Source organism: Hevea brasiliensis, chromosome 7 (assembly GCF_030052815.1).
Source record: "Hevea brasiliensis isolate MT/VB/25A 57/8 chromosome 7, ASM3005281v1, whole genome shotgun sequence".
Taxonomy (NCBI): Eukaryota; Viridiplantae; Streptophyta; class Magnoliopsida; order Malpighiales; family Euphorbiaceae; genus Hevea; species Hevea brasiliensis.
Window position 1 is genome coordinate 99,263,903 of NC_079499.1, and position 16,384 is coordinate 99,280,286.

The window sequence follows — 16,384 nt, forward strand, 5'->3', positions numbered from 1 at the left end:
ATATTGGGATTAGGGTTTGAGAGTTCTGAGTGATTGTATCTTACTCTTTTCATCGCAGTGAAACTTTTTCTCTTGTCTTACCCATGGACGTAGACCTTACGGTCGAATCACATTAAATCCTATGTTATTCTTCTTTTCTTTTCTATACTATGTGATTATGCGATTTATGTGTGTGCCTTAGATATTACAATCCAAATTAAGGGCCGGACTGGCACTAAGACTTGAATCAGCATAAGACCCCCAAAACCTGTATTAAGCCTAACTATTCATTAGTCCAACCTTAAAGCCCATATACAATCTCATTTTCAAGAAATCAATCGGACAAAGTCCAGCTACAAACTAAATCATCCAACGGGGAGTTTTTAGCTCACCGGACCTTTGATCACAATATACATATATATGGGAAGCTCAGCTCTCCCTCACAATCATCAACAACTCAATATAAGATCAAATGGGAGTCTAACTCCCTCATCCAACATGATCATCCATCCACTCATTCCACATGCATAGATAATAAGTTTGCAATTTCAAAATAATTAATCTTACAATCTCAAGCTAAGTAAAATGGTTTTACATATGCAGAGGTCTAGAATTCAAATTTAACAATATAAAATACGAAAATAACAGCTAGTAGACCTACGAGGTAGGAAGCAGGTTAAACACAAAGATAAGCTCTCCTGCATCCTGGAAAAATGGATGAATAGAAGTGAGCGTTCGACTCATAAAGTAAAATATTGATTTTACATATAATTTCTATAACTACCTAAGTTTAGTACATCCCTAAGAATAAATGCAATACCTTCACACAATTTAAACAGGTCAAGTCATAATCACACCAAAAGCAATCTGAAGCACTCACACACCCATGTGTCACATCCATACTCACACACACATATATATGGGAGCTCATCCCTCATATAGCTCTCTTAGTTCCAACCTCTGCTAGCGAGATCAACTCAAAGCCATGCCTATCCTGACTTATCCATAAAAAGGATCGGGTCCCAGCGAGTCAAGTTCCAATCGCGTCTACCTGTCCTACCCATATCCATATATACACCACGTACACACCCACTCACACACACAGCTCTAGATCACCATAAAATATTAATCACAGCAATATCATCAAGAACAAATGTAATATAAAGTGTGCCTAATATTTACTACATACATATATGTATAAGTGATGTATAAACATACTTTGAATATAATAATATTGAAATTATAAATAAAATCAATATCTACTCACAGAGAGGATCACCCAACTATAGCTAGTCCGACTGGATAAAAGAATATTGGCCGGCACCGTTCACCTATACATATACATTGACCTCTGTCAATTAACTGACAGAATTAACCAATTAATTTAATTTACAAAAGCAAGAATAAATCCTAAGGTATTGCCAAAATTTCAATAGAGTTTTCCTTGTAACTAGACCTAACCCCCTGCATGAAAATTCAACAAAACGTAACATATAGGGCCTCAGACCCACAATAGCAACAACATCATAAGGCCCCTCCTGAGCCCTCCAAACTAGACAATACTCAAGTGACTACATAAAATAATTATTTAAAAATTTAGGGTATTATATTCTTCCTCCCTTGCAAAAAATTCGTTCTCAAATTTTGTACAATGCATAATAATAATAAAGAACTACATATTAAACAAATATGGGTACTTGCTGTGCATACCCCACTCTGACTCCCAGGTACATTTCTCTATAGATTGACTCTTTCACAGAACTTTAACTATGGGAATTTGCTTTGATCGAAACTGCCTTAGCTGATAGTACACTATAGCTACTAGTTGCTCCTTAAAAGTCAAATTCTCATCTAACTCATCTGTGTTTAGTTGCAGCACATGAGAAGGATTGGGAACATACTTCTTAAGTATGGAAATGTGGAATACTGGGTGGACATGAGAAAGGCTTGATAGCAACTCTAACCGATAAGTAACTGCTCTCATTCTGTCCGTGATCTCAAAAGGTCCTATGTAACGGGGTGCAAACTTGCCTTTCTTTTCAAATCTAATTACTCCTTTCAAAGAAGAGACCTTTAAGAACACATAATCACCCACTATAAATTCTACATCTTTCCTCCTTGGATATGCATAACTCTTCTGTCTGCTGAAAGCTATCTTTAAACGTTCCCTGATCAAAAGAACCATCTCTGAAGTGTACTACACCAGATCTAAGTCATGTAATCTCACCTCTCCAACTTCTGTCCAACACAGAGGGGACCTACACTTCCTGCCATATAATACCTCATAAGGTGTCATGCTAATACTGAAATGATAACTGTTATTGTATGCAAACTCCACTAATGGCAGCTGATCATCCTATTAACCTCCAAAATCTAGGACACACATGCAAAGTATGTCTTCCAATGTCTAAATGGTTCTTTCAGACTGCCTGTCTGTCTGAGGGTGAAAGGTTATACTAAAGTTTAACTATGTGCCAAGTGCCTCCTGTAGCTTCCTCCACAACCAAGAAGTGAACTAAGGCCCCCTGTCAGATATTATGGATGCAGGAACTCCATATAATCTGACTATTTCATGAATATAGAGCCTGGTGTATTGGTCAATAGAATAGGTGGTCCGCACAAGTAAGAAGTGAGCCGACTTAGTTAGATGATCCACAATTACCCATATAAAATCATGACCTCGTGTGGTACAAGGCAACCCAATCACGAAGTCTATAGTAATCATTTCTCACTTCCACTCAGGAATGGGAATCTCCTACAACTTCTCTGATGGCCTTTGATGTTTAAACTTCACCTTCTGATAAGTCAAGCAGTTGGACAGAAAATATACTATGCCTCTCTTCATGCTATTCCACTAGTACCTTTCTTTCACATCATGATACATCTTGGTGAATCCTGAGTGAATACTGTAGAGTATGTAGTGTGCCTCTTGTATGATCTCATTCCTGAGGTTGTCCACGTCTGGCACACATATCCTGGAGCTTTGTATAAGGGCATCGTCTACATCAAATCCAAATTCACAATTTTTCCCCTGCTGTACTCTTTTTATAATCTGCACCAATTGTGGGTCTTTGTGCTGATCCTGTCCCGTAGATCCAGCCTTACTCTAAAATATGCCAAAAGTGCACCTGAATCTGTTATGTCCAAGATCAAAATTTGATCCATCAACTCAAACAATTCTCGAATCAATAGTCTCCTTTCCAATGATATATGTGTCAAGCTGCCAGAAGATTTCCTGCTCAAGACATCTGTCATTACATTCGCCTTATCAGGGTGGTACTGGGTGGTACAGTCATAATCTTTCAGAAGCTCTATCCATCTCCTCTACCTTAAATTGAAGCTCTCTGTTAGAAAATGTACTTTAATCTTTCATGGTCGGTGTATATCTTGCACACCTCACTATACAGATAGTGTCTCTAGATCTTTAATGCAAAAACTATAGCTGCCATCTCCAGATCATGAGTAGGGTAGTTTTGCTTGTGCCTCTTTAATTACCTTAAAGCAGCCACTACTTTACCATGCTACATTAAAACACACCCCAACCCAACTCTAGAAGTATCATAATACACTGTATACCCTTTTCCACTCGCCAGCAAGGTCAACACTGGAGCTGCAATTAAACATTCCTTAAGCTTTTGAAAGTTCTCCTCACACTCGTTTGACCAGATAAATGGGACATTCTTTCGAGTCAATCGGATCAAAGGAGCTGCTATTCTGAAAAAATTCTACGCAAAACGCCTATAATAGCCTACTATGCTTAGAAAACTCAGTACCTCAGTAACTGTAGTAGACCTAAGCCAATCAATTACTGTTTTAATTTTATTGGGATCCACCTGAATACCTCCACTAGAGGCCACATGTCCCAAGAATGAAATACTCTCCAGCCAGAACTCACACTTAAAAACTTAGCATACAGCTGATACTCCCTCAAAGTCTATATAAATGATTGATAACACTTTACTTGTATCTGCTCTTACTGTAGCACAATAAATACCATCCAATTGTCAAACATTCTTTACACCATTTATCGACATCAGAAAGTGAACTGGGTCTCTCTCCTGACTTGATAAAAGTTTAAGTATTCTCAAGTCGCCTAGTCAACACCACTTATCATATCCTACTCCTTTCCTGAAAAAAGAGTTTCTTGACTTCTGCTTGAGACTTCTTACTATCTGACTTATTTCCTGACACACTGGCACTTGAATTAAGGCTCCACCGCTCCATCAACCTGCCAATTTACTATAACTCATTCTAAACGTCCCTTAGTGTTTCTCTCATACAATTCCTTTTGTCTTTCCTCATCTTATGCCTTTTCCTTTGAAGATATTCATCCCATCAATGTTAACTTTAACCTTCTTATTGATTCGTAATTCTAGCTTGATTTGCTAATTTCATTACTTCCAAAATTCTAACTTTGCGATTGGTTTCCACTGGCACATACAACATATAATATCATACTATAGCATTAGCCTACAACTCATATTATGGAACTTAAGCAATCCACCATGGATGATTCTTCCTGTATCTCCTTCCTAACATGTCTATCAAAACATTCTCATTCTGTACTATTATTTATAGGGAATTGCCCTTCATGATTAGATAGGTATCCTTAAACCTATAGGTCCCACCTATACTAACATGGCAATGAAAAATGTATGTTGTACCACAATCCCAGACAAGATATGTCACGTATTCACTCTCCTTGATATAGCCACATCTCTTGATCCTCTTTTATTCTTGACATTATATATGCACTTACCATCATTTTTGCCTCAAAAGGCTATGTACGTACTAATCTCCATCAAATTCTTAATTGATTGGTCACCTTGAAACAGCCTCCCTTCTTAAAACCATTTACTAGAATCAAAACATGAGCTAATTTGAAAAGAAGGAGAGATCTTTTCTTACAATTTATAATACACTAGTGTTTAATAAACAATGTTTAGCTCATACCTCTTAGTCTCCCTTTTCAATTCTATCATTTCTTTGTAATTACTGTGCTTTATTACAAGATATCAATTGTATCTACCTTTTGTTATACTGTTGTCTTTCTTGACATATTATCTTAGAATTTACAATTTCCTTTTTACTCTCCATTAATTCTCCATACTTATAATTATTTGTCCAATGCTCCTTATACTTAGTTATATTCTGGAAGATAAAGCACTGACAGATTCTTTCAAATCTACTCCAATCTTACCAACAATCACTCCTCTAATCCATGTACTTCTCAATAACTTATAATTACATCTATACCTATCTTGTCCTATCTTGACTTTTACTAGCATTCTGCTACATATTATCATACTATTATTCATGTTTTCTTACATAATTATCCTATTAGTCACACTGAAAATATTTGTCTAACTCTAATTACAGACTCTAGGTCTCACCATCCTGAATTTTAACGTTAAAACTCTGTGCCATTATCTCTCATTTCTTTTTCCCATCAGGCATATTCAAATCCATTAGGCTGAGTTTTATTTAACTTACTACCTACTAACTTCACTTCTTTGTCTGTTAAGACTGTTCGGGTTGTCGTTGCACACCCTTAGGTTACTATCTACTTTGGTTACCTACCTTACCTAGCTTCCCTCACACCAATAACACTCAAAAGGTCCTTGTCCCATTGCCTCTTATTCTACCTTGGGGACAGAAAATAGACAAAATTTATTCCAGATCCTTCAACTCTAACCTTCATGTTCTAACTTCTAAAACTGTATCAACTATGACCTGCTCTGAACTCTACACTTCTAGGTCCTATACCGTGACAAACGTCCTCCTTAATGTCATCCTTTTCTAAGCTCTCTATCCTTATTATTTTGTTTATCTTGTTAACTTTCCTAGAACTACACTTTGCCTCCTCTATATCTTGACTCTACTCTTCCTAATCTTGTTCTATTCTTGTCTATTCACTTTGCTCTTTAATTCATCTCTTTTATCTTACTCTAAATAGAACCTTGATTACTTTATTTCCTAGTTCCATTCTTCTTCTTAACCTAATAGCTATGCTAGATAATTGTACTTTTCAGTGACTTTACTAGGTCATCTTCACTTTTGTACTACTCATAATTAATCTTTCGACCACTCTAATTAGCACTTTCACTGTCATTCAAATTTCTCTCCTGTTATATCTAAAACCAACTATCAAATTTTCATTTCTATAATTCATTTTATCTACTGACATTATATGACTTATTCTTGTTGATTTGCAGTCATTGTCCTTTCCACTGCTTAGCTACCAACTACCCTCTAATACCTCAAGGAGGGAATCTACAGGATCCCCTTTTTCCTTTACTACTCTAAAGCTCTGCATCCATCATGATCTGATCTCTTATGATCCTTACAACGAAAATTGTACTCTCCCTAAGGTGGGGTACCTGTGCCACTATTTCCTATTACACTACAGTCTCATTTAAAACATCATTCCATAGATCATTATATTAGTGGTACTCTTCTATCTTCCCTAAGAAGACATTACCATACTCTGTAGCATAACTGACTGCAAGAGAGTAATTACCTCTACCGCATTACCATAACTATACAAGGCTATCTGCTTTTTTTTAATATTGTAAACTTTCCTAGAATGTCACTTCGCAGGCTATGAATATTATTCATAACCTCCAGTCTCCTTGAGGGAGTAGAGCTGTACTTATGCTCCATTGTCACACAAAGGACGTGCTATCTTCATTAAACTTTAGGCAATACATTCACCGTAACACCAATACTGCCAATGATCTCATATCAGAGACCAGATGATCCCTCTAAGTAAGTGTCATAATTACACTGCAACTATACTAAAAACCTCTAGTCTCGTGCCACTTATGCTATAATTCTGCACTAAAGTTAAGATAACTGAGTCACTGACTCTATTTATCACCCAACTGTGACCTTCGATGTTCTAGCTCAAGGGTTTTAAATTGCTAACTAAGAGTTTCAAGCTCTTCTACATAAATAGAACTCTGTTCTGGTATAACTATACCAAAACAAAGACAGTCTGCAAACATCCTCACCCTGGTGCATCACGAAAAAGCACGCAGCTCTATACAATAATATCATGTCAGTACTGTACTCTACAATTTATAGTACAAACATCGAGAACATTGTATAATTACTACGATACATCCCACATACCAGATTTTCTGAACCTCTTATCTCTCTTGAACTCACTAATATTATACACTTACTCTGACTGGGCTATCCACTAATAATTGCTAGTAGTAGTACCCTCACTCCCATATAGGGCAGCTATGCTGCCATAACTCACCTTTAAATACTAGTATCTTGCACTAAATAGGCACATCGTTAGCCCCATACTAATAAAAACACAGCAGTCTTTGGAGTACGTATTCCCATGACAGACCGCAACATGTCTGCTAACTCTATTTCACATCTCCATATACTCTGTACAAATCAAAATACTAACTGAAGCACTCTTATATTACTCGAGGTATAACATAGAAGCTAGAAACAAGGCGTTACAGAAGAAGGCGAAATAGGATCCTATACTCCGCATATGACCTCCTAACAAAACCCTTTTTACACTCCCAATTATACTCTTTCCCATGAATCTAGAGCCTAAGCTCTGATACCATTATTGTCATAACCCAAATTATGGGCCGGATTGGCACTAGGACTTGGGTCAGCATAAGGCCCCCAAAGCCAATAATAAGCCTAACTATTCATTAGCCTAACCTTGAAGCCCATATACAATCCCATTTTTAAGAAATCAACTGAACAAAGTACAGCCATAAACTGGACCATCCAATAGAGAGTTTTTAGCTCACCAGACTTATGATCACAATATACATATATATGGGGAGCTCAACTCTCCCTCACAATCATCAACAACTCAATATAAGATAAAATGAGAGTCTAACTCCCTTATCTAACATGATCATCCATCCACTCATTCTACATACATAGATTAATAAGTTTACAATTCTAAAAAAATTAATCTTACAATCTCAAGTTAAGTAAAATTATTCTACATAAGTTGAGGTCTAGAATTCAAATTTAACAATACAAAATACGAAAATAATAGCTAGTAAACCCGCGAGGTAGGAAATAAGTTAAACACAAGGATAAGCTCTCCTGCATCCTAGAAAAATGGGTGAACATGAGTGAGCGTTCGACTCATAGAGTAAAATATTGATTTTATATATAATTTCTATAACTACCTAATTCTAGTACATCCCTAAGAATGAATGCAACACCTTCACACAATTTAAACAGGTCAAGTCATAATTACACCAAAAGCAATTTTGAGCACTCACATATCTGTGTGTCACATCCATACTCACACACATATATATAGGGGAGCTGATCCCATATACAGCTCTCTTAGTTCCAATCTCTGCCAGCAAAATTAACTCAAAGCCATGCCTACCCTGACTTATCCATAAGAAGGATCGAGTTCCAGTGAGTCAAGCTCCAATCGCGTCTACCTGTCCTACCCATATCCATATACACACCACGTACACCCACTCACACACACAGCTCCAGATCGCCATAAAACAATAATCACAACAATATCATCAAGAACAAATGCAATATAAAACGTGCCTAATATTTACTACATATTCATCAAGAACAAATGCAATATAAAGCATGCCTTATATTTACTACATTCATATATGTATAAGTGATGCATGAATATGCTTTGAATATAATAATATTGAAATTATAACTAAAATCAATATCTACTCACAGAGAGGATGACCTAGCTATAACTTGTCCAACTGGATAAAAGAAAATCGGCTGGCACCATTCACCTATACATATACATTGACATCTGTCAATTAACTAACAGAATTAACCAATTAATTTAATCTACAAAAGCAAGAATAAATCCTAAAGTATTATCGAAATTTTGACAGAGTTTCTTTTATAACTAGACCTAATCCCCTGTATGAAAATTCGACAAAATGCAACACACAGGGCCTCGGGCCCATAATAGCAATAATATTATACGGCCCCTTCTGGGCCTACTAAACTAGACAATACTCAAGTGAACCAAAATAATTATTTAAAAATTTAGGGTGTTATATTAGATTTGTTAATACTCTATTGTATGGTAAAGATAGTATTTCACTAGACAATGTTAGTAATTCTCTAAAATCAAAAGACTTGAAAAAGAATTTTCTAGATGATAGAGAAAGATTTGAGAGGGAAGGTTTGGTGAGCAAGGGAAGAACACATTCAAGGGAGGGTTCTTCCAACAAGAAGAGATCTAAGGCGAGATATAAGTTAACAATGAAAAAGGCTAACTGTTTTGAGTATGGGGAGCAAAGTCACCATAGGAGAGACTGTCTCAAGTTGAAAAATAAAAAGGGAAAGTAACTAGAAAGTTCTGTGAATGTGGTTAACAGGTTTATTGATTCTGATGGTGATGACAATGTTAGGGAAATTTTATCCATGATTTCAAATTATGAATAGAATTCCTAGATTCTTGCTACTGGTGCTACTTATAACATGTGTCCACACAGAAACTGGTTTGTCACTTACAAACAGATGAGTGGTAAGGTGTTTCTAGGCAATGATCATGCATTACCTGTAGAAGGAATTAGTAACATCAGATTGAGGATGTTTAATGGCATTGTCAGAACTATAAAGTGTTGGCATGTTCTAGGACTAAAGAGGAACCTGATTTCTCTTGGGACACTTGATTCTCATGGATCAAATACCATGCAGAGAATAGAGTTCTCAAAGTGTGAGAGGACTCTATGGTACTCATGAAGAGCAGTTTGATTTTATGATTGTATTTTCTTCAGTGCAGTACAATTTCAGGGAAAGCTGCAGTAGCATCTGGAAGTAATAATTAGAATCATACTCAATTATGGCATTTGCATCTTGGTCATATGAGTGAAAGAAAGTTATCTCTGTTGAGCAAGTGAGATTTATTGGATGGGCGAAAAATAAAATCTGTGGACTTTTGTGAATACTGTGTGTTTAGTAAACAGACAAGGGTGAAGTTTAATAAAAAGGTAGTGCGTAAGATCAAAGGAACGATGGATTTTATCCACTCAGATCTATAGGGTCTTAATAGAATCCCTTCCAAGAGCGGTGCCAGGTACTTCATAACTTTGATTGATGATTACTCGTGGATGGTATAGGTGTATTTTCTGAAAATAAAAGATAAGGCATTTTTAACCTTTGTAAAGTGGAAGACGATGATTGAGAAGCAAACAGGAAAAAAGCTCAAGTGTCTTAGAACTGATAATGAGTTAGAATTTTGCAATCGAGCGTTTGATGCATTCTGCAGCAATGAAGGTACAGTGAGAAACTGTACTTTTGCAAGGAGACCACAATAGAATGTTATTGTAAAACAAATAAACAAAACGCTTTATGACAAAGTATGAAGCATGCTCTCACATTCAGGATTGGGAAAGGATTTCTGGCCTGAAGCAATTAATACAGCCTATTTTTTAGTTAATAAATCTCCATCTACAACTATTGAGTATAAAACTCTTTTTGAGATTTGGTTCAGTTCACTTGCTGATTACTATCAGCTGAGAGTGTTTGGTTGCCTTGCTTATGCTCATGTGAGGGATGGTAAGCTTGAGCTGAGGGCAAGAAAATGCATATTTCTAAAGTATACATCTAGAGTGAAAGGTTATATGTAGTGGTGAAATGATCCAAAGTCTATAGGTTTAATTATCAATAGGGATGTGACATTTAATGAATCTACTTCATTAGATAGTTAGAGGGAGAAGTCAATAGCAGAATCAGATCACGGTGTCAAAGAACAAGTAGAGCTTGAGATTGATACTTTAGCAGTTCAGTCCAATGATTTAGAGGGTGAGGTGTAAGATCTTAATCAACAAGAGGATGCACCTGAACAATAGCAACAGGAACCATATAGCATTGCAACTGGTAGAGAGAGAAGATAGATTAGACCCCCGCAAAGATATGCATATGTAGATCTAATTAAGTTTGCCTTATCAGTTGCTGAGACAGTTGATGTGCATGAACCCAGCAATTATAGAGAAGTTACTTCTTGTTTAGATGCAAATCAATGGGTAGGTGCAATGGGTGAAGAAACTGAATCTCTTCTCAAGAATCAGACTTTGGAGCTTATAACATTGCCTAAGGGATAGAAAGCGGTAGGCTGCAAATGACTGTTTAAGAAAAAAGAATGCACTCTAAGAGTTGAAGCACCTCGATATAAGGCAAGGTTGGTAGCAAAAGGCTTTACTCAAAGCGAGGGAATTAACTTTAATGAAGTATTTTCTTCAGTTGTGAAGCACAGTTCTATCAGGATCTTTCTTGCTATGATTGCTCTTCATGATCTAGAGCTTGAGCAACTAGATGTGAAGATAGCACTTTTGTATGGTGAGCTAGATGAGAAAATTTCTATGAGTCAGCCCAAGGGATTTGTCATTCTAGGTATGGAAAACCATGTTTACCTACTTAAGAAGTCTTTCTATGGTTTGAAACAGTCCCTTAGGCAGTGGTACAAAAGATTTGATACATTCATGGTTCTTAATAGCTTTATTCATAGTTCATATGATAGTTGTGTGTATCATAGAAAACTTTTAGATGTTTCCTTTGTCCATTGTTGTTGTATGGGGATGACATGCTTATTGCTGCTAAAAGCATGTCACAAATTAACATTCTGAAAAAGCAGCTGAGTGATGAGTTTGAGATGAAGGATTTGGGTGCTGCAAAGAAGATTTTGGGAATGAAAATTACTAGAGATAAAAGTGTTGGGGAGCTTTTCTTGTCTCAACAGGCCTATGTTGAGAAAGTGCTTAATTGTTTCAATATGAATAATATTAAGCCTATGACTATTTCGTTTGCTGCCCATTTCCAGTTATCTACAGACATGTTATCAAAAACAAATAAAGAGATGGAGCACCTGTCCAGTGTTCCCTATTCAAGTGCTGTTTGTAGCATCATGTATGCTATGGTTTGCACCCGACTTGACATTTAACATACAGTTAGTGTTGTGAGTAGAAACATGGCGTGTCCTGGGAAAGAGCATTTACAGGCAATGAAATGAATTCTGAGGTATTTGAAGAGTACTAAAGATATTGGTTTGACATTCGATAAGGCCAAGATAAGTCATTCAATTATTGGTTATGTGGATTCAGATTTTGCAGGGTACTTAAATAAGAGAAGATCTTTCACAAGTTATTGGTTTACTCTCTCTGGAAGTGTTATCAGTTGAAAGGCAACATTGCAAGCTATAATTACTTTGTCTGCCACAAATGCTGAATATATGGCTTTAACAGAGGCAGTAAATGAAGCTTTATGGTTACAAGATTTGGTGGATGATCAAGGGTTGATATAAAATAAGCGAACAGTGTTTTGTGACAGTCAGAGTGTAATACATCTTACAAAGAATCATATGTACCATGAGCGAACTAAGCACATTGATGTCACACATCACTTCATTCGAGACATGACATCTCAAAGGACTGTAGTTGCGTAGAAAAGCTCTACACATGATAATCCAGCAGATATGATGACCAAAGGAGTCCTAGTCAGCAAATTTATGTATTACTTAGACTTGGTTAGTATTTGTAATGCTCAGTAGTGCTCTTGCGAGGGCATATGGAAAAATAGAGTGTTTGTGGTCATTTTGTTGATGATGGAGGGAATTCAAACCAAGGGGAAGAATTTTTTTTTTATGTGGCTTGAATTTTGAATATGTCTTCATGGACCTAAATTGTGACCCAACCCGAAAGCTTCACACTGCAATCCTATTGGGATAAAAAATGAGATCTATAATGATAGCGGAGGGCATGAGCTAATATAAATATTGTAATATTCTACCCTTTACGGTAGAGTTGTGAAATATTTGAGAAACACACTGAGGGGTTAGAGTTTGAGAGTTTTGAGTGATTATGTCTTGCTTTTTTCATCATAGTGAAACTTTTTTCCTTGTCTTGCCCATAGACATAGACCTTATAGTGGAACCATATTAAATCATGTATTATTCTTTTTCTCTTTTCTATACTGTGTGATTGTACGATTTTTGTGCACACCTTAGATTTGTGTGCCTGCTATAATAGTCCCTTGTGAAAGATCCATCAAACTCATTTCTTGGCATTGGATATCCCATGTTCTCTCCTCCAAAAGCGTGTTTATTCCTTAATGTCATATAAGAGGCTTAGTTTTGTTTGATTTAATAGCTGAAAAAATATCACTCATTTAACATTTTTAAATTTGAGTCCTCATTTTTCTCAATTTTCTGTTAAAATTGAAGTGCCTCCATCAGTGAAACTGAAATTAGGCTTCACTAAAATTAGGCCTCCTTCATAAAAAAAGCCTCTATAAATTGTCATTGAAATTGGTCTCCCACCATCGAAATACCTTAATCATTTAGATTACGTTTGGTAGAGCGTAATGTAATACAATATAATCAATTATGTAATGCAATCAAAATTGTAATGTAATGTAATATATTTGTCATTACATTCCTCTATTTGGTTGTAAAATAAAAATATAAGCAATGTAATATAATGATAATTTTTATTTTAATATTTAATTTATTTATAATGTTAATAATAAGTAGTAGTGATTGCAGTAATTGGTGGTTGATTGGCAATGGTGGCGGCGATAGTGGTAGTTAGATGGTGATGGTGATGGCAATGTGAGGTAGTGGTAATAGTGGCTAGGTAGCGGTGAGCAAGATTAAAACAAAAAAACCGAACCGAACTGTTTTAGTTTGATTTTTCATTTCGGTTCAATTCAGTTTCGGTTTGAGGTTTTCCACAAGTTCAGTTATAGGTTTGATTTGATTTTTTAACCGAAAAAATAATGAAAAATCAAATCGATAAAAAAAGAATAGATTTTAGTATTTTAATCTCTATAATCCTGCATGCTCCATAGTTTAGCCCAACCCACTTATTAGCAATAGGTTATTTGCCTTGAAAATTTTAATTTTTGAGAGCTCAGAAAGGAGCAAGCCCAAACCAATCAAACCGAATCAAATCAAAGATTTTCATATTAATTTGATTCGATTTTCTACTAATTTCAGTTCGATTTGATCTTCAAAAAGTATTTTTTAATACTTTGATTATTTCGATTCAATTCGATTTAAAATTGAATCGATTGGTTGGACACACCTATAACTAAGTGAAGTGATGATAGAGGTGACGGCTAAAATACACATCCTATTAGCCAATCATTAAAAAAAAACAGTTAATCTAAAATACACATAAAATTCTAAAAGTACTCTCCACTTATAATTTTTTTTTAAATTAATTTTTAAAAATTGGGAAACGGAAAATTTTGTCTGGATCCTTTAAGAAAAACATCTGATACGAAATCAGCAACGCATAAAATAATCAATCTGGCAAATTATTGTTAAGAAAATGAGAGTTTCGATCATTCTCTAACAGGAAAAGAGAAAAGGATTGGATGGATGAGGGACTATTATTGCCATGCCTGAAGGGTTCCAATTCACATGACAATTAAAAATGGTAAATTATTACCTTGTCAAACTTTCTTGGGATTCTGTTTGACGTCCATGGCTTTGCAGGTAACCCAGAAAATTGTCCACGTACTTGTCTTGTTTTTCCCTATCTCCGAACAAACTTTTCATTTCTTTGGCCTTTTCTCTGTAAATTTTACCCTCTTCCTTCACCATTACTAATCTCAGTGACTCAGCTACTGAGTCCCTTGAGAAATATCCATCAAACTCGTTCCTTGGTATTGGGTAACCCATGTTCTTCTCCTCCAAAATCCTAGCATTAAAACCTTGGTCCGCCAAGAATGTCAAGAGAATAAGAGCTCTCTCATGTTGAAGTGCCTCCACAACTGAGCTCCACCCAGAGTGAGTCAAGAAACCACCAACTGAGTCATGAGCTAAGATCTTGAGCTGAGGAGCCCAACTAATGCACACCACACCACGTCCTTTGGTTCGCTCCTCAAACCCATCTGGTAATTCCAGAACCTCAGTATCAGCTAAGCCACGACGCATTCTCAACACCCAAAAGAATGGCAACCCAGATAACTCTAACCCAAGAGCAATCTCAGTAAGCTCTTCTTGGCTCGGTTTCGCCTCACTACCAAATGCTACATACACTACAGATCTTTTCTCCTGTTTGTCTAGCCACTGTTTGATTGACCTCCACGTGTCTATTTGCTCATCGTTATCATATTCTGTGGTGGGAAGCATACCAACTGGTATAAACGGTTTCCCATGGATGTCCTCTAGTAGTTGTAGCCATTCTGGTTCAAACTCCATGCAGCTCCTCACAACAACCATTTCGCAGCTTCTAATTACCTCTTGCAGACGATCCATGTCTGAAACATCAGAGGTATTGCCAGTTACGAAGTCGAAGACTCTTAAGATCTCATATAGACGAAACGTCACCTTAGTAGGGAACGAAACCCACTTGGGCGGGACAGTGAAATCTTCAGGTTTTTTGCGATCATCAATTGCAGAGTGTGGCTTCGCAATACTCAGTGTCGACCCCAAGAATATACTGAAGAAAGCATTTGAAATGCCAAGCCTAGTAGCTATTTCAGGAAGCCAGCAAGGAACAAAATCATAAAGAAGCCAATCCGGATCTGAAGTTTCAAGAAATCTGGTTATGAGTTCTTTGAGACCATCGTATGCCTTTTTAAGGTATTGGACGGTGTCATATGGGACATCAGAGGTGGCCTCGGCATTTTCTGGGAGACCGTCGACCCAAGGCAATGGAAGCCTCACAAAAGTGATAAGAGGAACGAAATTTGGATGGAGTCTGGGGAGGTGATCAATGTTTCGAGGAGTGGAGATGAAGGAGACCTTGTGACCCTTTTGAGCTATGAGCTTGGCGAGCTCCAAGTAAGGGATCATGTGACCAAAGGCTAGCCAAGGAAACATAGCGATGTGAAGCTTAGAGCTGGGCGCCATGGATGTGAAATTCAGGATCACTTGTGGTAAAATTACAGAAGAAGAAACTAGAGCCTTCCGTCTTCAAACATTTAATTATTTTTTTAGTGTTGTATGATTGTCCTCTGGAGAGATGTAGCAATGAATACAAGGGAGTTGTCAATTTACAAGAGTACTGTGATTGCAGCATAATTTGTCGTAAGGTAATGATAAAGGAGAAGTACTGCTGATGAAAGAGCAATAAAAAAATATCTCAATCCACTAATATTTTACAGCAACAATACACTATTGTTTGATTAAGAAATCAAGTCGATATGTGATTAATTTAATTAATATATTAATGATTCAATTAGTAGATTATTAAAAAAATTAATTAAACATATTAATTAAGTATTAAACTTATTAATATGATAAAAAAATTTAATCAACTAAGTTTTATTTTTAAAATGAATATTTCAATATTTATTAAATTGTATTTACGTATATCTTAATATATTATAATATATTTTTAAATTTTATATTAAAAATATTTAAATTTTAAATATTTTTTATTCCCAACATTTACAATTAATA

The 16,384-nt window shown here is 36.1% G+C and overlaps 2 protein-coding genes across 4 annotated transcripts; both read right to left on the minus strand.

Moving 5' to 3' along the window:
* Positions 1-481: 481 nt before the first annotated feature.
* Positions 482-15,962, minus strand: LOC110653815 (UDP-glycosyltransferase 91A1). 3 transcript variants are annotated; one of them, XM_058150271.1, is made up of 4 exons: positions 14,424-15,962; positions 8,690-8,753; positions 1,247-1,310; positions 482-684 (listed from the first exon to the last, which is right to left on the minus strand). In XM_058150271.1, exons 1-2 carry the CDS (start codon positions 15,830-15,832, stop codon positions 8,750-8,752), a joined length of 1,413 nt encoding a protein of 470 aa, XP_058006254.1. In that variant the 5' UTR covers positions 15,833-15,962; the 3' UTR covers positions 482-684; positions 1,247-1,310; positions 8,690-8,749. The 3 variants fall into 3 exon arrangements, with proteins under 3 accessions (XP_058006254.1, XP_058006253.1, XP_021665293.1); XM_058150270.1 differs by lacking the exon at positions 1,247-1,310; XM_021809601.2 differs by lacking the exons at positions 482-684; positions 1,247-1,310 and adding an exon at positions 7,792-8,080.
* On the minus strand, positions 1,733-2,164 carry LOC131181413 (uncharacterized). The gene has a single exon (XM_058149470.1). The coding sequence runs from the start codon at positions 2,162-2,164 to the stop codon at positions 1,733-1,735; it is 432 nt and encodes a 143-aa protein (XP_058005453.1).
* Positions 15,963-16,384: the final 422 nt, after the last annotated feature.